This window comes from Mugil cephalus, chromosome 11 (assembly GCF_022458985.1).
Source record: "Mugil cephalus isolate CIBA_MC_2020 chromosome 11, CIBA_Mcephalus_1.1, whole genome shotgun sequence".
Lineage (NCBI taxonomy): Eukaryota > Metazoa > Chordata > Actinopteri > Mugiliformes > Mugilidae > Mugil > Mugil cephalus.
The window spans coordinates 20,430,415-20,454,495 of NC_061780.1; the positions used below are offsets into that span (position 1 = coordinate 20,430,415).

The 24,081-nt window shown below is 44.1% G+C and overlaps 1 protein-coding gene across 6 annotated transcripts in view; it reads left to right on the forward strand.

Annotated features, from left to right (window-relative positions):
• Positions 1-24,081, forward strand: part of oxr1a (oxidation resistance 1a) — a 152,195-nt gene that overhangs the window by 107,540 nt on the left and 20,574 nt on the right. For all 6 annotated transcript variants that reach the window (XM_047597903.1, XM_047597904.1, XM_047597901.1 and 3 more), the window contains 2 exons: positions 11,504-11,611; positions 13,056-13,169. In XM_047597903.1, the coding sequence (XP_047453859.1) occupies positions 11,504-11,611; positions 13,056-13,169 (222 nt within the window). The remainder of the gene's footprint in view (positions 1-11,503; positions 11,612-13,055; positions 13,170-24,081) is intronic.

Sequence of the window (24,081 nt, forward strand, 5' to 3'; positions counted from 1 at the left end):
AGATTCTGGTTCCCCGGCATGAACTGAAAATGGAGCTCTCTGTGCTCTGCCTCGTTGTGTTCTTCAAATGACCCTCAAATCCAGCTGCAGTCAGACTGCTTTTCCTTGCCTTTCTCTCCGTGGCAACAGCGAGGATCGGGATTGCTGTGGCTCCGGCCGTCTGCCCGTCTGAGAGAGGAGAGGAGAGAAGAGGAGCTGAAGGGAGGGTGGAAGGAAGGAGGGAAGGACGCGAGGGAGGAAGAGGCAGCCTCTCGCCGTCATTCCTGTCCCCGCTCTCAAACCTCTCTCTCTTCTCTTTCCGATTTCTCCTCGCCGTCAGTTCTCACCTTCCCGTCGCTCCGGGAGCTGCTGTAGATTTCTGTGATTTGCTCCCTCCCCCCCCCCCCCTCTCCCCGGTCTCCCAACACCTCAGCGACACCTCCTCAACTGCTTGGCCAACCTGTCAGTCATCTGAGACCCGGTGATTGACAAGGCCCTTGTTTTCCTTCCCGGAGCTTGGACACATAAAGCGTTACAGCGGGGGCATTTGTCAGAGCTGGTGCACTGTGTCGCGGCCCTCGATATGTGCAGAGGGGTCACACAAACATCAGCGAGATGGACAGAAGTGCTTGTGGTAAACAATAACGTGGGAAATTTAGTGTCTAGTTTTGGGAGGGATAAGATTCATATCAGTCACACACCATAACCACCCCTCCACACACACACACACACACACACAGATACACACACACATAGGCTAGATTGCTGATAGTGTGATGGATGGATTCAACACTGCCAGTGATTGTGTCCTGTAGGTTGATGTGCTGCAGCGGCACGTGGCGAGGAGGATGGGGGCCACAGAGAGAGAGTGAAAGGCGGCAGAACAGGGGTGTCAAAGTTCGGGGGCCACATTCAGCCCAATTTGATCTCGAGGGGGCCAGACCGGTGACACAGTAGCATAATAACCCATACGTGACGACAACTCCAGATTTTTTTCCGTTAGTTCTACTGCGGAGAAAACAAGTAAATTAGGAGAATGTTTACTTTTAATAAACTAATCCTTCAAAAAACTGAAATTTCTTGAGAATAACAAATGCAGTTTTGGGCTCATTGCAGTCTGGCTGTGTTTAGTCCCAGGTGTCAGTCAGTGGGTTTACATGCATTAAGCTTAATCAAACTATGCTCAAAATTCACTGACTACAGTCCTTGTCCTTTTTTTCACGTGCATCTAAACACATGTGTGTGTTGTGTTCCGTCCAGTTCTCTGACTAAAACGGTGGAAATTGAATTATAGATTAGAGCAGCTATTTTCATTGGAAAACTGCCGTCTGCTTTGTTATTTTCACACTTTGGAAATTCATGCTGCAGGCCAGATTTGGCCCGCGGGTCGTATGTTTGACTCCTGCGTAGTACAACAACCATGTGTCCCTCACAGTGTAGAGTCACATGGTCGACGGCGTCTCAGTGATTGAGAAGCAGCTTTATCTTAAACTCATCACTCGGGCTGATGCGGGGGCTGTTTCCTTATTTCGCTCTCCGGCAGATAAGTTTTCTATTGCTTCGCGGCTACGGAAAAAAAGGAGGTTTTCCTCTTGTTCCTCCTCATCAATACAATCTGCCTCCCCCTCCTCCTCCTTAGCGCCCCCCGCCCTCCCTTTTTTTTTCCCCCCCGTATTGAGAAATAACCTGTGCAGCTGCAACCCATCTGCCTAGACACTGATAACGCCAGTCCATTCAGCCAAGTCCAGCTATTGGCTGACCTGCAGCCAATTAAAAAAGTGTTTGAAGTCTCCGGGAACAACCGAGATAGATGAGGAGACAGTAAGACTCGGGCAGAGGAGGGGGGGGAAGTAGTGCTGCTGAAGGGGGTCCCTGTAATGACGGTCGGTCAAAGTCAAACTGCGGAAGAGCTGAGAAAGTGTTCATCTCCAGACGCACCACTTTCATTACACCGTGGACTTAGATGCTCCAGCTGCTCCAATTTGGGATCTTGCCTGAGCTCTTCGTAGATTCACAGGGCCTCCTCACTTATGAAACGGACCCATTTACTTGGCTTTTACTTTTGTCGCTTTGGTTTGTTATGGTAGCAGTCTCCAAGATAAGTTTAATTGGTTGAAACAAATCAGACGGGAGAGGAATCGAGAGCTGTCGGGGCATTAGCTGGCGCAGCCAGATTTCAAGTCGTTGCAGGCAGATTATTTTGAGGCGCCACTGAAGGACATCTCTGTACACACTCTACACACACAGCTTAGACCAGGTTTGTGCCTCTCGTGTATTAGCCTAGATTTGTAAGACACTATGCATGTACACTGATCAGGCATAACATTAGGACCATTCAGAGCTATCTTCTGCTTTTGACCTGGCATTCGTGTGGATGCTACTTAGACATGTACCACTTGCACTGGAACAAGCCAAACTAATGGGACCCAAAGGCCCCCCACTAACAACGTGGTGTTACCAGACACCACAGGACACCCTCAGAAGGCCCATCCCCAATTCTCAGATGAGTCACAATTGTTTTGGAGGCATACGGGAGGCGCACGGTCATAATGTTATGCCTGATCAGTGTAAGCAAGTCAAGCCCACATCTTTCTACAGGTTCCTATAATATCACTTCGGCTGAATTGTTTCAGTGAGATCTCAGCAATTACTTCTGAGTGCAATGTCGTCGATACCAATGGAAACCATGGCTAAAATTACCAAGTTCTGCATCTGCATCTGTGATGAGCTGGAATTATTGTTTAATGTTAAGTCATGTTTGGTAAAAACTTTGGCTTGAACCTCCCCACCCACACTCTCCTTCAGTCTGTTGCAGCGCTCTCAGCAGATCTGGCACAGCAGAGCTCTCATTACATTTTGTATAGTGACACTAGAGAGCCGTTTTGAGGAGAAGGCCTGTCTGGGTAGGCCTGGGAAGAAAAAAAGGAAGTTGTCAGCATTTGTAATATACTCATTCGGGGCTACAGCATGCGCAGTCAGATAGAATTATAAACTGTATATGTTCCACTTTGTCGTGGAAAAACAGAGATCATATGACTCAGGATATTGCAAGAAAACCTGTATTGATTTTTTACTACATGTATTGTGTTGCTGTATTAGTGGCATTTTTAGCTATGTTCATCCCTAAGGATGGCAGGATGTCAGCTGCTTTTTCCATCACTTTGAGCATTGTGAAAAATGGCAAACGGAGAATAAACAACTACATAAAATAATAAATGACTTGGAATTGTTAGATTTCTTTCCTCTGTGGCTACTAGTAGATCAAAGTAGTCATTTACAGTTGTCGGATGGCATTCATGATTCCTTAATAATTTAAGTGATGTCTATTCTCTGATGAGTCACAACTGTTTTGGAGGCGCAATATTAGGAGGGTGGTCATAATGTTACGCCTGATCGATGTATAACAAACATCGCTTACATATTAAGTGGTAAATATTTAAATACTGACAGCCACGAATTGTCTTAATAAAATCTAAAATGAAATGTGAGGGTTTTTTTTCCACATTTCCAAACCAAAACAAAAATGAATCACATCTTATGTTTTGTAAAATTTCTAATTGATGGACTCTACTTTGCATGATGTGCATTCAAGTCACGATTCCACCAAAAAAAAAAAAAAAAAGGGGGAAAGTAAAGGCTGATAATGGGCATGGTCACTCTGTAACACCAGTCTGTAGGTTCAGTGGATCTCTGCTGGGCTGTGAGCATTAGAGGACTTGAGGGACATTAGATGAGTCATCCACCAAGCGGCAGGTGTGTGTGCACATGGAGACACACACATGCACACTGGCAGCAATCTTAACACCACACCATCCTGACAATCAGTCACTCTGATTGCATTATTCACCGCTGGATAGGAGAGGGATCCCACTGTTTGAGCTCTTTCACAGCTCCTTGTTTGAGAGCAGGAGAACAAGTCAATAGATGATGGAGAAATGATGGGACTGGAGAGGTGCGTGGACGGGGCTGTTAAAAGAGATGGAGGACGGGATAGCGGTGAACGCATGCGGGGCTCTGTTACCTAAAAATTAGAGCATGCTGCACCGACATTACACGGACATTTATTATGTTTACTCCTCAACTAAAAAAAAAAAAATGACTTGTCTGTTATCAAGTCTTTAACCAGACTAACAGAGTCTGACACTCTGTAAACAATTTCACATCAGCTGCCTGTGCATGCACGCGTGGTAGCCAGGTAGCAGTCAAGTACTGAGCAACAGCTGATGTTAGCAAATAGTCATAATCTCCTGTACTAAGTCGTGCGCAGTCATATTTTAATCACTTTGAACATTCGGAGCGGGCAATCTCCTGTCGATCGGTACATTAGCGTTAGCTAATATTAGCCCAGCAGGTGAAGGGACTACGGAGGACTGTCATCGAAATCAGTTTAAACTACGTCCTCATTTTTATTGTCAGACGTACGTTATTAACATGAGATGGGTCTCTACCTAGCAGTTACTTTTAGTATGGCTGTAACAATACATCTATTTGCCACAGACAGTTTGGCCTCTTTCTGTGGCTGTGACCAGAAGTCCATTATAATGTTGATGCAAAAGTTTGCACCGCTCAAACTATAATTTGTACAGTGCAGGTTTCCCCTAGAACATTTTGGGCGTGCACCAGCTGTTGCCTACCGGCCTTTGCATGCTTGCAGGATATTGCTGAAAGCTGGGCAGACTGTGAGCATTTTGTTAAAAATGTACAATGTTAACTCAGACGGAATCTCTTAAACTGAGTCAGTTTTGAACAAAACGTTTCCTCACTGTGGACAGAAATTAAAAATTACTAATTAATTAAAGCCTGCGTTACTTTTACTACAGTAAATTGGTTTCTTAGATTTATGTTTGAATGAAAATAACACCACCTTAAAATCTATATACAAGATATATGCAAAATTGGATATATGGCTAATTTAATATGTGTAACATTAGCAGAATTGTTATATTCAGACTCATTTAAAATCCTCACTAAAGCGCTGCCACAGCTTTGGGATTTCTACGTCACGGCAAACTTCTTGTTGCTTTGCTGGGTCTTGTGTGTCATCGAGTCCCTGCGCTTGTTCCGACGAATAAGTAGAAAGGCCATCAAAGCCTGAAGCAGAAGGTCAGAGCCGAGGGGGGAGGATCCATGAGAGCTTGAAAGTGAGACAACAAACTTGCTTTGTGTTGCCCTGAGAAGAAAAGAACAATGTGACTTTCTCCCGTATCTCTTATAGCGGATCTAAATTTAGGTCCGCAAACAGTCTGCAGTGGTGCACTTGCACACAGTACACATGCCATTAGGGTAGTAGCGACAAAGTCGCCATGGCAACTGTCATGCTAAAGCTGGGCTTCATCCCTCATTATAAGATGAGGAGCGATGGCTGCTCTGATAAGGCATTATGGCTGATTAAACTGTACACTGGAGTTTTATTTCCAGTTTCATGGCGACACGCATGACTCACTGTGTTGATTAGGTCTTTTTTTTTCTCTCTCTCTCTCTCTGTCTTTTTCCAGTCCTTTTTCCTCATTTTTTATTTAAAAACGGAAGTGGCTTCAGTGCAGAAGTGGGCCTTGCATAAAATTGGGGGATCAAGCGACACATGTGAACGGCCGCAATTAAATGCAATACTCCAACCAAGCAGCCATAGCTCCGCTATTACATCTTATTTCATATGTTGACCTTTAACAGCAGCACTTATAGATTTGTTCTCATGTCCCACACTTAATGTTAAATGACAGCAGACTCTTTAATGGAGCTATTAGTCCTTGGCCGTGCGGGCAGACCGTCCCTTTTGAATCCGCGCGTCCTCTTCTGTTCGACAAGGTGACCATTAGCTGGATGTCAATCACTCCCAACATGGCTGCCTTCCTCTGTCCTTCTCCTCAAAAGGAGGGATGTCACCCTAACAAGAAGAAGCTTAATTATTCATTAACACAGTTTTGAGATGAGCAATGGGTGTTATTGATCTGCAGGGTAAGAAGAGGGTCCACCTGTCATTAGCGCCTATGATCCTGATTGTGACTACTCTCTGGTCCACTTTCCCCTCCCTCCTCCTCCCGTCCTGCCGTCAAGGTGTCAATAACAGGTCTTTATCAGTGGGTCACATTTGCATGTCCCCTGTCCTCTGCCACTTAATTGAGTTAGAGATAGCTCCTCTTACAGTACGATCAATGGCTGCATCTCTGGGGTTTGGTGGAGTCAGATGTATTTCAGATGTGCCTTGATGCTTCTGTGACACACGGAGCTAGCTGTGTTGCTGAAGGGAAAAAAGTAATTAATTAAGCCTAGCAGACAAAGTCGCATCATGCTATTCCACTTCGTTCGGTGCCAAGATCAGCCCACCACTTTTGCCAGTGTTTACTTCGTTGAATGCCAGATATTTATACCCATATTGATTGGCCGAGCTGCTAATACAAGAACTACCAGAGCAGCTATTTGACACCAGAGCCAGCAGCTGCCATTTGTTAGGTTAAGCTTTCCAACCCCTATTTGTGGAGCAAAAAGCAGATGTTTTAAGCCAAGCGGGTAACCTTATATTTCAGGAAGATTCCTGCGCAGCAAGATTTAAGCAGCTGTAAATGTCCCGGAGACCTGAATGTCCTGTTGGTTGGCTTTTGTTCTGGCCAACAGAGGAGCTATAAACCTTCAAGTAAATACTTCATGCACGAAACACGAGCAAATACCAACAAGGGAGAATCAAGGCTCTATGGTGAAGCGTCCTGACAATGACGGAGCCGTGCCGGTTATTAACGCTCCATTTTTCTAACTAGAAATAGATGAAAAAATAAACAAATAAACAGAGAAAATCCTCATGTAACGTAAGGGTTCAGTCTGGACTCGTACAGAGGACAAACACAGCACAAGGGGTTTTAATTTATTTTAGGACAGGATGATTGATGATTTGCTATGACTTTTATTATGTTATTTTCCCCCATTTTTTTTTAGACATACTGTAGATAAATGGCAAATGTGTGTTTATTGGTGTCACAAAGACGTTGCCGGTGTTAGTCTGATCTCCTTGACGCGTCCCATCCTGTTCGCGACAGGATATTTATCAAACTGACATGCTGCTGTTGTCTGAACGAACGGTAGGATTCCCCTCTACAAAGCTAATGAAGTGACAAATTGTGTCATCTCATCTGTCATACGTTGGCCAAGAGTAGCTGTTAATGACACAGTTGTGAGGAGGAGTTTGGGATGCGTGATCCACCTGTTAAAGCGTGTCCTTCTTTCCTTTTGTCTTCTTTTTGTCGTTCCACTTCAGTGTTTTTCTCTTCTGAGAAAGGAGTCAAGGTATTTTCTTCTTAGCGCTGTCTTTGAGGTCGCCCTACATTTGTGTGTAGGGATAGGGATCAAGGTTTCGGTTCCACTTGAGGAGCGTTTCCAAATTGTCTGATCCATCAGAATCACATGCCTCCACGCTGCTGGAGACGCGAACTTGGTCACAGGGAGAGGATGAAACGGGCCGAAGCGTGGACTCATTTTTGCAAATAAAGATGAGAACATTATTAATTGTAATGCGGGTTTGACGTAGCTCATTGAAAGCTCCTCCCGATGTTTAGCAGCTAATCAGTGTGCCTCATCTGAAACATTGTAGGCATGCTCCTATATACGAGTTCTGTGGGGTTTGTTCCTGCTGTGCATCGTCCATTTATCTTAATCTCAACTTTTTATCGAATCATAGAATTAAATCCGGCTCGATGAACACGCAGTGAAAATTTTAATGGTATCAAATACCATTTTCAAATATGAAGGATGTTTGAGGATGCTCTAATTTCGTTTGTTTCTTATGGAAGGATCAAATTAACATTTAATCAAGCTGGATAATTGAATCAGCTTTTTTTTTTTTTTTTTTGTCTATCGCCACTGTGACCCTTTAAGTAGATCTGTCTGCAAAACATGTTAAAAATAGATGTCTGGATATACAACACGAGTCTCATTTTTCAATTTTAATTTGCTAAATGAATAGTGGTGAAAGTGAAGCAGTTTTTACAGTAGAGTAGTAAACGTTTATGCTGTGGTGCTGATGGCGAGACCCGTTCGGATTACTGCTTACCTTCCCACCCAGTCCATACCGCACACTGCATCCCTGCTCTGCATTGTTCATTGTTGGGCTGCACACATTGCTGAGTCAGGGAGACTGTATCCCAGCAGCGTGACTGACCTCGGCTCTGATTAGTTTGTACCCCCAGAGGGTAGCGTGGCATACAATAAGGGCTCGGTTACCACTTACCGCACTCGCTGCCCAGATTTTTTCAACCTTGGCTGGTGTAATCATCATGCTGTTGCCCAGTCCTCATTAAAGGAACATGAAGACATTTGTAAGAAATAACCCGCAGTGACAGGGCTGTTGATCAATAACAACGGCCCAAGAGTCACTTTGTCATTTCTGGGTTTCAGTACACACATTTCAGACCGTTTTGAGTTTTGAATCCAGGCCTGCTTTTATGTTGTAGCCCCAGAAACACTCCCACTCTTTTTTAATTGCTCTGTAGTGTAGGATATTGCTACCAGTAAATGAACGGCATTACTAGACACTTCAGCTCCCAAAAGCTAATGAGCTGTGCTCTGGAACCAAAACAAGTGACCCAGCACTATTACTGTCACCGTACTTTCATGGTGATTAGTCTTTTACTAGCCACTGCTGCAAGATTTCTGCCGTCATGAGCCAGTTTTCTCTCATAAATGTGTTGTCGGTTCCGCCGAGGGTCTTTCCAGAGACAACGTGTCACTGTTGTTACGGTTTCTCTGTGTTGTGTTGGATTTTTAACCGAGTTAAGTAACTATAGGTAAACAATAAACATATTCAGTTTTATCCATATCCATTGGTTTGAAATGGATTAGAGCTTCATACACACCCATGTTTTTAGTTTTCACAGCTATTTCTCATTCTGATTCAGGGAGTAATTGAAGCAGTATGTAACAATGTTGCATTCAGGGAATCAGGACATAATCAGATTGAAAATGGAGCATCAACAGCAAGTGTGAACCACAGCATGTAGGCTGTACGTACAGAAGAAAACAGCGTTTTAATGTGGATCCTGAATGCACGCGCCGTTGCTGCAACATCCCCCTGTACAATAGTTGTATCCGCCCTGTGCGTGAGCGGCGCTCTCATTGCAAGGGGCAGAAACCGCCCTAACTGGTCTCACTTTATTTGCGCATAGATCAGAACACGACGTCTGCGTTCACACCAGCCCAAAGAAACGACCAGATGGGGAAGCGCTTACAGTTTCACAGACAACAAAACTCGCTGTGAAAGCCCCCCTGAAACACTGTCTATAAACTCCATTTCATGATGATTGTTTAATGTGAAGATGTCACATCGCATTACCATTACCAAATCCACAGCAGCATTCCTCCTCCTCTCAGCCCCGCTCTTCGTCTCCATGCTCGACTACATTTAATCAAGATGCTCAAGCTGATACACCAAATGCCACACTTATTTGTGCATACTGATGAGAGCTCCATAGTCGCAGATTCTGGAGGTGATCCAAACGTGACTGTATTGTTCTTGCTAAATCAAGTAGACTTTGTATATTTCAAATGTTTGGATTATGAATTCCTACCAGTGTATTGCCTAAGGGTTGTTAAGGGTTCAGTGTCATGAACCGCTGCCTGACACCCGTGTAGTGCAGTGAAAGATGTGATAGGTCCTGATTTTTCACTTCACAATGACTTTCAGGTGTTACCTGCGCAAACGCTTGCATGTTGCCAAGGGCCTCTGGGTTTCTATATTTCTGCTTCTTCCCCTCAGTTCTGCTACTTGTTTCCTCAGAGATGATCCTAACCATGTCATGTGTGACTGCCTCACGGACAGTGACTGTGTGTTACTAATGCTCCAGCTCGTCTGTCTTGGTTCCCCCTGTTCCGCCACTTCCCCGTGACTGTGCTGTCTTGTGTCGCTGCTTGTCTGTTTGTGGAGGAATATTCTCCTGGAAATGGTGCGTCACGTCAAGAATTTGGAGAAGCTGCCATTCCTCTGTGTTTCAGCTGCGCGCGCACACACACACACACACAGAAAGCTGCGCACGCCTGCTGAGAGCGGGCCGAGGCAGTCCCATGACTGCTGCACTAAAACACACAGTGCCATTATCCTGTCCTAATTATGCAGAGCTCAGACTCAGCCCTGGCTGTCTGGTTTTCAGGGTTTCTCTCCCCTGAGCTCACCTCTTTCACTTACACCGCATTTCTCGCGAGCACGCAGGCACTTTCAGACATGGTTGCCATCCTCATTTGGAAGGTAGAAGCTCCCACGGGGCATGTTAGATGCTTAACTAGTTCAGACACGTGAAGCACATCTCTGTTGTGTGGATTTTAACTGGTGGAGACAAGCAAATGCACCTGTGCCACACTGCAGGGTGCTGCAGCCACAACAGCCCGTATGATGTTACTTTAGCAAACATCAAAGTGAAGCACTGCTTGTTCTACTTCTTTTTTATCATAATATGGATCAGGATAATGTGCTTTATCAATATGATATATGAAATATATATAAATTAAACAACTAACCTTGCACCAATTGGATGTTTTAAGTTGTTTTTCTAGCAGCAGTTGTCTTCACAAACACGAGGCCAGGCTGCTTTCTTTTCTGATTTATATTATTGTGATGTGAATTTCTCTGCTATAAAAAAATTATGTATATAATTTGCGAAACCCCAAGCATATAATTACTGTGACCATCAAGCCTTTTGTTCTTGCACAGCAGCCCGTGCAGCTTATAAACGCAGAGGCAGATTTACCACTGGAAAATGTTCAAATGCCCTTAAACAATGGGCACTTGATTTCAGACGGATGTTTCGTTTGGGCCAACACGAGTTCATTGAAAGTACCATCTGTTTTTAAGCCTTTAAACTCAGAACCGAGCATTCTAGCCTAACCTAGTTTGACTGCTTAACTTATGTAATATACTTCCGACTAAATTTATATTTTATTGGTTGTAAGTTGTAGCTCTGGGTGAGAACACACTGCTAGGATGGCAGGGCTGAGAACTATAATACACAGCGGGACAGAGCTGTTGTTAATGTTAGCTTATTCATCAATTATATACAGTATATGATATAAATTAGCATCCAGACACGCTTCCACACAGTACAGCCACATCAGTTTGAGTTCCAACAGATCTTTAAAAATATTTAGATGTTAATATAGTTAAGTAAAGGTTCAGAGTCAGAAAAAATATACATGCTACTTAATTGGTTCACGGGAAAATGCAAGAATGCTGTTGACATTCAAGTCGGTTCATATTTCTGCCGGCAACATTGCAATCCCTTGGGTATCTATTCCTGGTCAACAGCTGACAACTTTAATCTGCATCCAAAAAAATCTAACATGCAAAGCAGAAGCCACTTTAAAGACTTTAGAGAAGTAATTTCACAGCTCTGATCATCAGATATTCTCTATCTTACATCCTGTGTGTCACGTGCAACGGTGAGAAAATGCCCCAAACCAGAAGCAGCCGTTTAATTTTTTTCATTTTTTTTCATTTTTTTTTTTTTTTTTTTGTGTGTGTGTGTTTCCTCTCTCCTGTTTTGTGGTCCAGGTGGAATCGCGGGACACGTTGAACAGCATTGCACTCAAGTTTGACACCACACCCAACGAGCTGGTTCAGCTGAACAAACTGTTCTCCAGAGCAGTGGTGCCTGGCCAGGTGTGAACCCCCGTGCACGCTCACACTGATACTCGCAGCCGCATCACCTCATCATCGTCCTGTAGCAGACTCACGTCTCTGCTCGATCTCATGATAACTGCTCTTCAATGCATCCGCACTGGTTTGCCTAAATGTCACACTCAGTAAACATATTCTAAAATGGGGATTTACATGGAAATTTTTGGGCACATCACATGCTGCATGTGTGTTATTATTATTATTATTACTTCCTCAAAACAACTCACTGACTCACTAACTACATCCCTGTTCTCTGTATCCCCACTTAATTGCCTGCTAAATACAGTGTCGCTTGTCCCGTTAGGATGCAATTCATTGCATAAGAGCCATTTTGTTTCTAAAAAGGTATAATAATATGTGTGATCCTTAAATTCTCCCAATGATAGAGCTCAGTTCAGACTGCATGAGGCGGACTACCCCATCTTTAGCCCCTTAAACACACGGCCAGCTTCCCCTGATTTTGATGTTGTTTTTCTTCTCAGAAATAGACTCAAATTCTAAATCCTCTTCTTTTCGTAATCGGGGTGGAAAGACACAAACATGCAAAATGATTTTTTGTCTCCATATTTCCTGGCGTCAATAATCTAATCCGGTTGAACGGAGACCAGCCACATGCGCCAGTCCTCCCGACACCCCTCCCTCTCTTGCAGCGCTCTGCGAACAATGCTGAGTTTTTACTGCATCCAAACAGCGGGGTGTGGAGAGCACTTACTCAGCCATCATCCCTCCTGTCTTTCCACAGCTGTTACACCGTGGCGAAATATATCTATTTAGAAAGTTGGGGATACCTAAACTCATAATTTATTTAACCTAAAAAAGAAAAATATATAATCTATAAATGCACAGTGCAAAACACAAATATCAAAGGCTTGAATGCCTCTAACCTTTTTCTCATGTAGATATTGTACGTATGAGGAAATCTTTAACATTCCCACAATTGGAGTCATTGTAGCAGAATCACAGAGTACCAGTGTTTGGAGAGTTTCCGCCTAATTCTTATCTAAGAAGTGAGTAAATATATTACAATGGCATTTCAGTTAATCAAACTAAAGATCAGTTTAAAATCTCAACCCTAAAGTCCTTAAATTCCTTTTAAAGAGAACTAATAGACTAATTGAAGAAATAATCCACAGCCGTATCAGTCGGCTCTACAGTGGAGTAAAATAAACATCAGCATGGACTAACTCTACTGTTTGTCTAACCATAAAAACAATACGACATTACATCCTATTCACTCTCTAACTTTTCCTTCTTTTTGTTTAATAGCATGAATCTGTTCACGTAAATTCATGTCCTTTAGCTTGTCAAGGTTTGGTTATATGAGAGAGATTCTGTTCTGTTTGTATCTGTGCGTGTGTGACTGTGTGTGTGTACACGCGTGCAAAAGCAGTGCCTGTGTAAATACAGACATGGATTGTGTTTGCAGGTTCTGTACGTTCCTGATCCCGAGTACGTCTCCAGTGTTGGAAGCTCCCCCTCCCTCAGTCCCATCAGCCCCCTGTCTCCCACCTCCTCAGAAGCTGATTTAGAGAAGGTGACGGTATGTTGACCGGACGTCTCACACACCCAGAAAATGTCAATTGTGCAGCTGGATTCAACGGCAAACTTTGGGATTCAGAGTTTTAAAATGTTGACATATAACAGGACTCATCCATGTGATAGGATAGATCTTAACTATCCCCCCTTCGTCGTCGTCGTAGCCCCGCAGCTGATGTTAGAGTAGTCAGTAAGTGTAATTTACTGCAATCTACACCAATCATCCATAACATTTGACAATTCAGTTTTCTGCTGGGAAACATTTGGACCTGGCAGTGTACCATCCATCTAGAGCGGACCAGACAACCCCACCTCATAGCAATTGCACTCCTTGAACTCCTTGAACTGCTGCTGCATCCTGTTGGGGATGGCATCAGCCATCCCCAACAGGATGCAGCCTGACACACACACAAAAAATGGTTTAGGAACAACTCAAAAAAATACCTGGCCTCCAAATTCACTAGATCCCGAACTGATCAAGTATCAGTGGGATGCACTGGAATTCACAGAGGCCCCTCCCTTCAACCCATAGGACCCAAAGGCCCCCTAACAACCACTAATAACAATCTGTTGCCAGACACCACAGGACACCCTCAGAAGGCCCATGTCCAGTCTTCCTTATTAGGAAGGTGGTCATAATGTTATGCCTGATTGGTGTATATCAAAGATATCAAAGCGGCTATATTCAACAAATGCATTCAAATATTTTCATCCCCATAGGCCATTTATCACTGTAACAGGTAGTTTCTCATTCATTTTAGTCCCTACAAGTAGATATGAGATCAACTTTCTTCAACTATTTTTTTTTATCTACCACACACACACACATATTGTGTATATGTGCACACAGCCGAACCAAAAGCAACGCAGGCAGTTCTCCATAAATACTGACTTATCCTCTGGCCACCGGCGTCATCATTTAAAGGTCTGTTTATCCTCGGCCTAAAGGTGAACATCAGGATGATGTGTTGCGCTGTCAAGGACAGAAACAACTACAAGAGGTGTCAGTAAAGCCTGCCTTGTGTCTTCCAAGGACAGGACAGGAAGTGATATACTGCGTGTATATAAATGTGTACGATATTAGTTGAAGGACACGTGTGCTACATTCCACCAGTGAATGTCTCTACTGTTTTTCACTGTGTGATGGTCCTTAAGAAGCTGGCCTTGCGCACCCTAATGTGCATTTCCCTCCATTGTTGCGCCTCAGTGTAGTACTGTAGTCAAAAGTCGGTTTGATTTAGTTGACTTTCTGAGAGAGAGGATGTTGCGTTCGTTCAAAACGCAGTTGAGACTTTATCACATCCTGAGAAGCAAGTTGTAATTTTTTATTTTTTTTTAAAAAACTGAGGCAGACATTCGAAGTGGCTACAGAATTTAAATTGGGAAGTGCATGTATGAAAAGGCTGTGAGGAAAATGATCTCTGCACTCCGTACGCCCTCAGCGGGGGCGGGATTCTTGCATTGACCGCTGGAGTGACCCCGCCTCAAATTACTGTGACATTAGGTCCCGGTAGATCCTTTCATCTGCAACCAAACAGAGGAATGTCTGTACCTCGTACTCTGCCTGTGGTGTGGTATTGTCGATCGGTATTTTTATTTATTTTCTTTATATCTGGTTAAAGTGAGTAAAAGAAATGACTCTCGCTGAGAGCTTGGCTTTTTTAAAAGACGGTTTGATCAGTGTCGCGGCGTGATTGTGGTGACCAATCAGCGGTCTGCCCGTTATATTTTAGTGCCTGCTGAGTTTGCTTGAAGCCTCCACCGAGGTAATACAGAAAAAATGATACTAGATATTATTCAAAGAAAAGAAAGCAAAAAATCCTTGAATCAAAGAAATACATCTTATATTTTATTCAGAGACGAGAACTTTTTTTTCTTAATGCAAGATGATTTTATTGAATATCAGAATTATTTTGCTTCTTTCTAGTTATGTTGTTTTTGCAGTGTGCAGAAAACAAAAAAGACAGACAGCGATGATTGGGGTGTACCTTCTGTTGTAATCGCTACTGTACATATAAAGATGGAGATTTATGACATTAATGTGGATATGAGGAAGTTAAGAGAGTAAATAGTATGTGCTTTATTTCCTTTGTGACCTTGTTCGATGGGTGGATTTATTGCTGCTTTGACGTGATAACAAATCTCTATGACATACCATCATATTTCCTCCCACTTGTCTTTTTTTACAGCTACACTGGGAGGGCATAAGACGTGTAGAGAAGCAGGAGGTTTGCTTGCATGTTGCTTGTGTTTGAATCAACTTCAGGTCTGGACCGGTCATCTGCACGCATCCCGGTCTCGCAGCTCTTAAGGGCAGCGGTGTGAGCCTTCTCCCTCGGGCACTGTGTCTGCAGCATCAGAATGAGCCAATCATTAAGCACTGCAGGAAGCCCCTGCGGTCCACTAAGAAATATGACTGTTTGCCGGTCTCCATGGAAACGTAGGTCCTGCTTTTTTGCCGCTTTTGCAAGAAAATGGATGCTGCAGGTCTCCGATAGCTCTCCGCTCCGCGTTTGGACGCCCTCCGACCGCGAGCTTCCTCCCTCTTGTCTGCTCTCGTCCCCGTCCGCTAATTTCTCGGCGGCTGCCAAAAGAAGCGCCCCCGTTCATTTACAACTTATCTATTTAGGCCATTGCCTGCGAGAACAGGAGCATATTCTGTGCCTCTCGACAGGGGGAGGATCAGAGAGAGGGGCTGTGACTGCGGAGAAATTAAGCCTTTAAAAGTGATGCCATGTCTGATATTTAGAGCAACTAATGAACGGAGACGCTCGCTCTACCAGACACGCATTCAGGCAGCAATTATTCTAGGCAGAGGAAGTGTGCTTGGAAGGCAGAAGGGAGGGAATATTACCTCACCCAATGTGTCAACAGTGCGTGTGGAAGTGTGTCTGTATCCCTCAGCTCTACACGTTTGTGTGTGCGCCTGCCTGCACACTCCCATCCTATCCCCTTCCTGTGAATGCGCCGCGCAGGTGCCGTCTGATTTTTAAACCACAGGAAGAACCTTAATAACTCACTCCGCGTCTTTTCTCTTTTCTCAAGGATCCCCAGCATCTTTTAATTACAAGCCTATTTTGGTGCTTGGCACGCTCGTCTCAGTGAGGATATTATCGAAATGAATGGTTCTTGGAGGTGTGTGGTAATAGCCGTGTGAGCAGCAAATAGCTGATGTAACCCTAAAGAGAAACCACTTTAAGGTGCTTCTTTTTGAGATTAGGATATCAAAGGAGTCAGATGCAGCACAAGATGTTTTAAAAAAAAAAAAAAAAAAAAAAAGGCCTGTTAGATGTTCAGATAGATAGCTTACAGCTTCTTATTCTTATTTATATCACGGTGTTTTTAGGAGTATCCTGTTGGTCCTGAACGTAACACCAGATCAGATCCCACCTGCCAGAAAAGAACCTTTAAAGTTACACTGTGATATCTGAAATCAAAACATTAGCAACACATCCTTCAAGTCTCTTAACACCGCTTTCACACATTAACACATCTCTGAAAAATGTCTGCCCATTCACACGTGTACCAGACAACGGTAGAGTGGCCATGTCGGACTGGTTCTCACATGAAGTACTCCATTTGGTTTTGGTACGGGTTGGTGCCTGGGTAGAGAGTGTGGAAGCCAGGACACGGGTCAAGGACGTACGTCACACACACATTCGCTCGCTACGAATTTTCTGGATGATTACCAACTCCGTTCACGCATGGGCTACGTCGGACACTTAAAGGACTTTGTAGTTGGAAGCTGACAACTTAAACTCTGTTTAATGTCCTGCCCGACTGATACTGACATTTGCGTTCTCACATATTCCTCTGGGTAATGTATGAATTAGTTTGCAGCTGCATGTGTGAAAACAGCTTAAGTTGCAAGATGCAGCCCCCTGCTCAGGCTTGTTCTGGCTCATTCCGCAATACACCCGAACATGGTGTGTTGTCACCGCTACAGGTCAGGGAGCCCCTCGACATTTTGGATTTACAACAGCCCATTTGTTCCCAATGCGACACTGTAAACAACGAGGACCGACTGACCCCTTAACTGTCTAATATACCGAGGCAAGCATCTTTCATCTGTGCATGGTTGTAACGTTTTAAACATAAATTCTCAAGAAATGTACAGAAATTGATTGAAGGAACAGCATCCAGATGTGTAGTGACGTCCAGATGTTCCTAACTCCACTGTTTCCTTCATGGCACGTCTGATTCTTTAGTCAGTGCTAATGTGAAGATGGATGTTCCTTCCAGTGCCGTGGTGACAATTGTCTTTGCCGTCATAAAGAAAGCAACAGTCTTTATAGCAGGCACAAAATTATTTAAGACTTTGGGGTGCAAAAGCAAAAAACATTTTCTTTAGCTCATCTTAATCCCTTCCAGCTCAGAACAGATAATAAAAAGATATATTGAAGTGACTCAATGTAGCTCTTCACAGACCGCGAATAAAGGGTCTTTTAAAAATACTGCTTGATGTAGATGTCTCACATTTCACACATTGGTGTGAGCCATTTATTCTCGTCAGTCTGGTTCACCCCGTAAAAAACAACACCCAACCACTAGTGGGCGCTGTGTCTTTTTGCCAGTCTGGTTAATTTTTGTTTCTACTTCTTGTTTCGCTTTCAACAAAGGCAGCCGAAACTTTCGCAGAAATTTCGCCGAAGACAAAGCATACAATAGTTTTTATGTTCGAACAGCCTCAGTTAACCTTTCCTCGATGTGTTGCATCTTTAATGATCCAAGAAGTTCAATTTGAAATTTGCGGAGTTGGGCAAGTAGCTGGAAATACTACAGTGGAAAACCAAGCAGACCAATCACAGCTTTTGTGGTCTGCGTTAGGCTATGCAACAATATCCTATTTAGCTTTGCTTACGTTAACCACCACATGCTGTGTATTAAACCAGTATGGGTAAGTTATATTTCTGAATGTAAGACTGTGATATTTGTTCTCGCACCACAACAGCTACTTTTTTCTGTGCTGTGTCCACCACATCGTGCAGGACGTGGAATAGATGTGGAACACATGCGTGTTCCTTAAAATGGATTTAGCCATTCCTTTTATGAAGCATGTGCGTATGTGTTATAAACTATCGGCCCAGGTGTCTTCACACAATCTTTCACACAAGCCTTCTTCCTATGCTTTCCTTAAATGCTGAGGACATTTTTCAGTTTCTGTAATGACAAAATTGGATAAGTGTCCTGCTGAATGAATATCTTTCAGTTCCCGTAACGTTAAGGAGAAAATAGAAGTAACAGGTGTCCCATCCGAAAGTCTGGTGTTAAATGTGTGCGAGAGTTAGTCCGTCATATGCTTTAACGCACTTGTTGTACGACACCGCACATGCATCAGCGAGCAAGGTAAAAAGGATTTCACCATCCGGTTAGTTGTTCACTGTTTCTCTGATGCAACTAAAGGCAGCTCTGAAGTGTCTTCATGCTCTCGCTCTGCCTGCTGGCCTGCTGGTGTTGGCAGGAAAAAGGTAACACATTTTACAGGCATGGACCGTTGGCTGCCTGTGTGTGTGTGTGTGTCCGTGCAAGTGAGCGTGTGCACGTGAGCGTGCACGGGTATCTGGCTGACTTTCCCGCTGGCGGGCTTGCTGCCGTCTGATTCTTTGGCAGCCACCCGCTCGCTGGCGTAGCTGCTCTCTGGTCATCTGTGTGGGCAGGCGCGTCCTCTTTGTCCCGTCCAGACCTTCCTCGTGCTCAATCTGACACACACACACACACTCACACGCACGCTTACACACCACGGTGGTGCAGCTACTACTGTGACCTTCTCTGTCTCTTCCTCTTTTGGCACCGCTTTTCCCTCCCTCCTTCCTTCCTTCCTCTCTTCCACTGGGGAGGCGTCTAATATTAGTATTGGAGGAAGCAGAACCAGTTTAGGCTACCTATATATCTGGTGCCGTCTCTTAAAACCCAGCACCTGCTACGCCTGCCGTCTTTAACGTAGATAGTGTTGTTTAAAAAAAAAGATTCTGTGTGAGTATATTTATATACATGTCTTCATTGCTGTGGAATATGTGCTGTAACACAAACAGAAGCACTGAATCCCAGCCATTGTGCACTGCTTCATGCAGAATGCAGCCATGCCCACAAGGTGGAGCTGTGGGTTGAATTTCGGTTGCACCCTGTGTCACCGTCAAGGTCAAATCTTTGTGGCACCTGCAGACTCCCATTTGAAAATCTTTATTATTCCACAGAGTCGCATGAATTTTATTTTGCTAAATGTTTTAGGGACCTTTTTCTGTGGGCCCGTACGTGACCTCTTTCCTTTATTACTTTCGCTTTGTGTCTGGATAGAAGCCATATTTCTTGCTTCATGCTTCTAACTGTGGGTGAAGAAATATTGTTTTGAAACTAAAAGGTTATTGATTTCAGCTAGCCCCACCACAGCTGTCATCTAACACCCTTTCACTCGTCTCCTGTCCCCGGCATCACCGTCAGCTTCCTGTAAAGTGGATTACTGTGATGCTCCCCCTCCCTCCATCCACCTCGACTGAAACCCTCAGACAAGCTCCTGGTGGTTATGTCAAGTTATGCCAGCAACCCACCCCCCCTCTCTCTCTCCTTTACTCACCTCAGCTTTTCTCTCACTCCGAGACCAGTTCAGCACTCTTCTTTCCTAACATCCCTCTCCAACAGTCTGAGGCCTGCTCTTTTATCTTCGGATTTCAATGCAGCAGCCAGTTCACTGTGCTCTTTCTCTCCCTTTGATGTTAACACACTCACTCATAGGAAGAATAATCCTGTTTTCAAGACTCTTACTGGAATCGGGTCTCTTCAGGACGCCACGGTTCGGCTCAAATAGCCACATTAGTTTGTCCCCATTGACTTCTCTGTGCGGTTGTCCGAGTTCACCCTTTCCATTTCCTGCTGTCTGTAACCTCGCCGTCCTAGTTGTTCGGTGATGGAGCTGAGAGTTACGGAGAGCACCCCTCACAGTAGCACCCTCCAGCACCAGCTGAGAAAACATTGGATGCCTTGGAGCCCAGTGCAGAACAAACACGTTTACGTGCGCAGCTTAATCGAGCTATGCCTGAAATTCGACTTTCTGAATCCTGGTCCTTGTCCCAGTTTAGATGCAGCAGAGAAAATCGAATCACTGACGGGAACACGTCCTCCTCTTCCACACTAGGTGGCGATATGTGTCTTTTCAGTGGGTTAACACCATGTTAATGTGGCCCGCTTTCTGGTTGACCTATTACGTCATATAATAAGCAAGAGTCGTTAGTGGTGACAGACCGGTATTTCAAACCACAACAACCAGCTTTTTTAATCTGGCACTACTTATGGTGCAGATAAGATGGCGCCATCCCTCAGGTGGTTCTTCTACTGGCTCTATTCACCTTCTTCTTCTGTGACTGGCTTTCTTGGATGTTTTTGTTCTGGGGTCACACACCAGCGCAGCAGTTGTGGAGTGTGTGATGTGAGGTGTTCATGGTGGGATAGGGTTTTAAATTCTCTGCTCAACCGCACTGGTGTGTCTGTTTAGTGTTAGTTAGCAGATGCTCTTAATTATTGATTTCCAGCCAAGGTAGTTGTACCCGAAGGTGTATTTACTCTGACTGGTAGCTCACTTATTCAGAAGAAGAACAGTATTATAAATTGTTGTTGAGACGTTAATTGGAAAAGCTAATGGACGACAATCCTGTGACATTTCAGGAAACATTTAGACCCGGCATTCGTGTGGATTTGGATGTTACTTAGACATTTACCACCCACTTGACCAGACCAGGCACCCCGACCTCATAGCAATGATGGCAGCAGCCATCCCCAGCAGGATGCAGTTTAGGAACAACTCAAAAAACGTGAAAAACAGCACAAGGTGTTAACCTGGCCTGTGGGATGATCCACAGAGGCCCCTCCCCTCAACCCATAGGACCCAAAGACCCCCATTAAAACCATTTTGTTGCCAGACACCACAGGACACAATATAGACCTACACAATATTAGACACGTGGTGTTAATGTTTTGGCTGATCTATGTATATCTATAGCTACAATTTATGTATTCCAAGTTAAAAAGCTGGAAAGGAGGGATAAATAAATGAAATAGTGAGCTAAAACTTAGAGAGAAAGAACCAGTCAGTTCCACCATTTATCACTAAGTGCAGATGTAAATGTTTTTATTCAGTAGTTTTAAATAGCAGTTACTGTATTATTGTATTAATGGTTTAAGAGGCAGTCTGCTCGGCACTTAACCCGGAGCACAACAAACCCACAAGGGATGACGCAGGCAAATCCCTGCAGATATGTAGTATGTCATAGAGGAATGTAATCAACAGCAAGAGCAAGAACCAGACAACTGTAGGTGGGGCGTTGGCGTGAGAAAGCAGCGCAGGCAGCCAATAGCAACGTGCAGCAGGAAGGAGAGAGCGGCGCAGGTAGTCACGGAGCCGGGGGAGCCACAGGGGAGAAAGAGGAGTTGGCTGCTCGGTCATATGCGTCAGCTGGGATTGGATGCTTGGATCAGATGATGTGGGATGACTATGCAAGGTTTTTGTGTCAAGGAACAAAGCTCGTTGTCATGTATCATCACACCAGCTTCATTTATCTTCATGACCTGATGAAACACGCTGCAGCTTTTGTTGTTGTTTAGTTTTTATCAACCAGTTATTAATAAGGATTTCACAATAAAAGCTGAATAAAAGGACGTTTTTTTCGGCTTTGGTAAAACTCCACAGTAGCTCAGTCAGTGAGACACCTTTAACTTTTTTTTTCACAGTTTACTATTTTGCATTTTCTGATTATCACGCCACGCAGCCACACCTTTGCAGATGAAGCTGCAGCAGCTTTGAACAGTTAACATTTGACCAAAAAAAAAAAAACCCTTACTTGTCACTTTGCGTTGCCTCATGAGCAGCCGCTCTCAGCTGACGGACAGCGAGAGCGTCCTCACAGTCCTCTCTCGTGTGCACTGTGTGGGACATGCGACGGGTGTTATTTTGTTACCGACACACAAACGCCCCTTTGTGAGACATCCCCGATTTAATGACAGGCAAGCCTGAGGCTGTGTTTGTTACGCGCTCCCATGAAGGAGGATGTGTTTTGACTCGCGTAGCTGTTCATTTCAGTCCAGGTGTGTGCTGCACATGTTCACCCAGGTGTGTTCCAGCTGGTTCCTCTTCTCATATACAACCCTGGAGAAGGTTTGAATGAGTCACTGGGACAGGACGTGCTTGGAAAAGGTGCAGTTGTGACATTTTTAACAGCTGGGCCTCACATCATAAATTCATCATCAACGGGATACACTCTCATTTATCGGATAACCTGTATGGTTTTGATGATTCTCATTATTCCCAGCTCCTCTCATTTTTTTTTTTTTTTTTTTTTTTTGGTCCTCTGCCTTTTCATAGAGGCTTGTTTTGGCTGTAACAGATTGGCCGGCCCCCTCAGCCTTCCCCGGCTGCCAGTGTCTGGGCCGCTTGTGTCGGTGTGGGTCAGTAGCTGCAGGCTGTGTCGACTGCGCTGGGAGACGGCGAGGGGGAGGTGTGGGGGTGTGAGTCAGGAAGACAGCAGACAGTTGTTATGAGCTCTCCTCTCTAAGCTCTTCACTTCTGGTACTGTAGCTCTTCGCCGCTCTTCACTTCACCGCCGGCTAAATATCTTCGATGTTAACTCCCACACACTCCACTCTGTCCTGCTTTTCCTCTTTGTTCTTTGTCTTCACTCCAGTCACGCCCTTCCATCGCCTTAAACTCTCCGTTTCTTTTTCTCTTTCTGCAACGGCCGCTGAATCCACTGATTCTGCTACTGTTTCCACTTTTGCTCTTTCTTGAACCTTTTTTCTCCCATCTTTCTTTCCATCTCATTCAGCACTAAGTCAGTTCCACAAAGAGTTCAACCAGTACGCCACTGTTGCCATCGTTCGGTCAAGGAGGCTCAGTCATTGCATGGCAACAGGCCACTTGTAAAAAAAAAAACACCAGTCCCCACCATACCTCATGTTTCCAGCCCAGCACACACACCATCTGTGGCAGATTGCTCACTATAAATGACAAAACTTCAGCACAATTGCTTCATAGTATGTTTGTCATTGTGTGTTATAAAGGCTACTTAAAGGCATAATTGAAATTCCTTCTTAACATCTGGCGGATTGCATAAAAGCAATTATTATAGTGAAGGAGTAAAATAATTAAATTTCGTTATTATCAGTATTGTATCTGCAGATCTGAATGCACCTTGGATACATTGTTCAAAAAAGTTGCTGGTTATAGGTAATAATATCTTATGTATTTGTCAGGATAGATAAATCCAGGTGTATCTTCATTGATCTCCTGTGGGAGAAATTGAAAAAGTGACACAGTAGCAGCAAAATAAGAAGGACTCAGTAACCTGCACATTTACATGCATATCACAATAAGAATAACCTGGTGTTTTCATCCATACATCTATATGTGCAGTTTTGAAATTTGGCGAACACAGCAAACATGACTGTGTGCAATAAGTGCACAATACATTACAGATACGTGCAGTAATCCCAGTAAATTGTGCAATGCTTGTAGTGATTAATGACAGCCAAAAAGACAATTCAGATTCAGAAAAGTTTATTTATGCAATTTATGGCAGATGTGAGCGGCATGACCTGCAAGCACAACAAGCACTTTTAAAGAAAATAGAATGATTCCTATAAATGTATAAACAGAGCATGTGCAAGGGAATTAAACCCAGTTTGTTTTGATGAGGCAGGTGACTGAGTTGCAGTCAGCTGAGGTTAGAGGTGCTTTGTTTTGCTGTGGAGTCTGATGGCCACCTTCACGCTCTTCAGCTCGTGGCTTGAGGCGTCTGTGGGTGAACGCGCTCCTGCTCTGCCCCATCTCGGCATGTAGAGGACGACAGTTATTGCTCCTGATGGTTTTTTAGTGTCCCTCTCTTCTTTTTCCTTTGCACTGCTTTCACACTGTCCAGTTACGGCGCCACAAC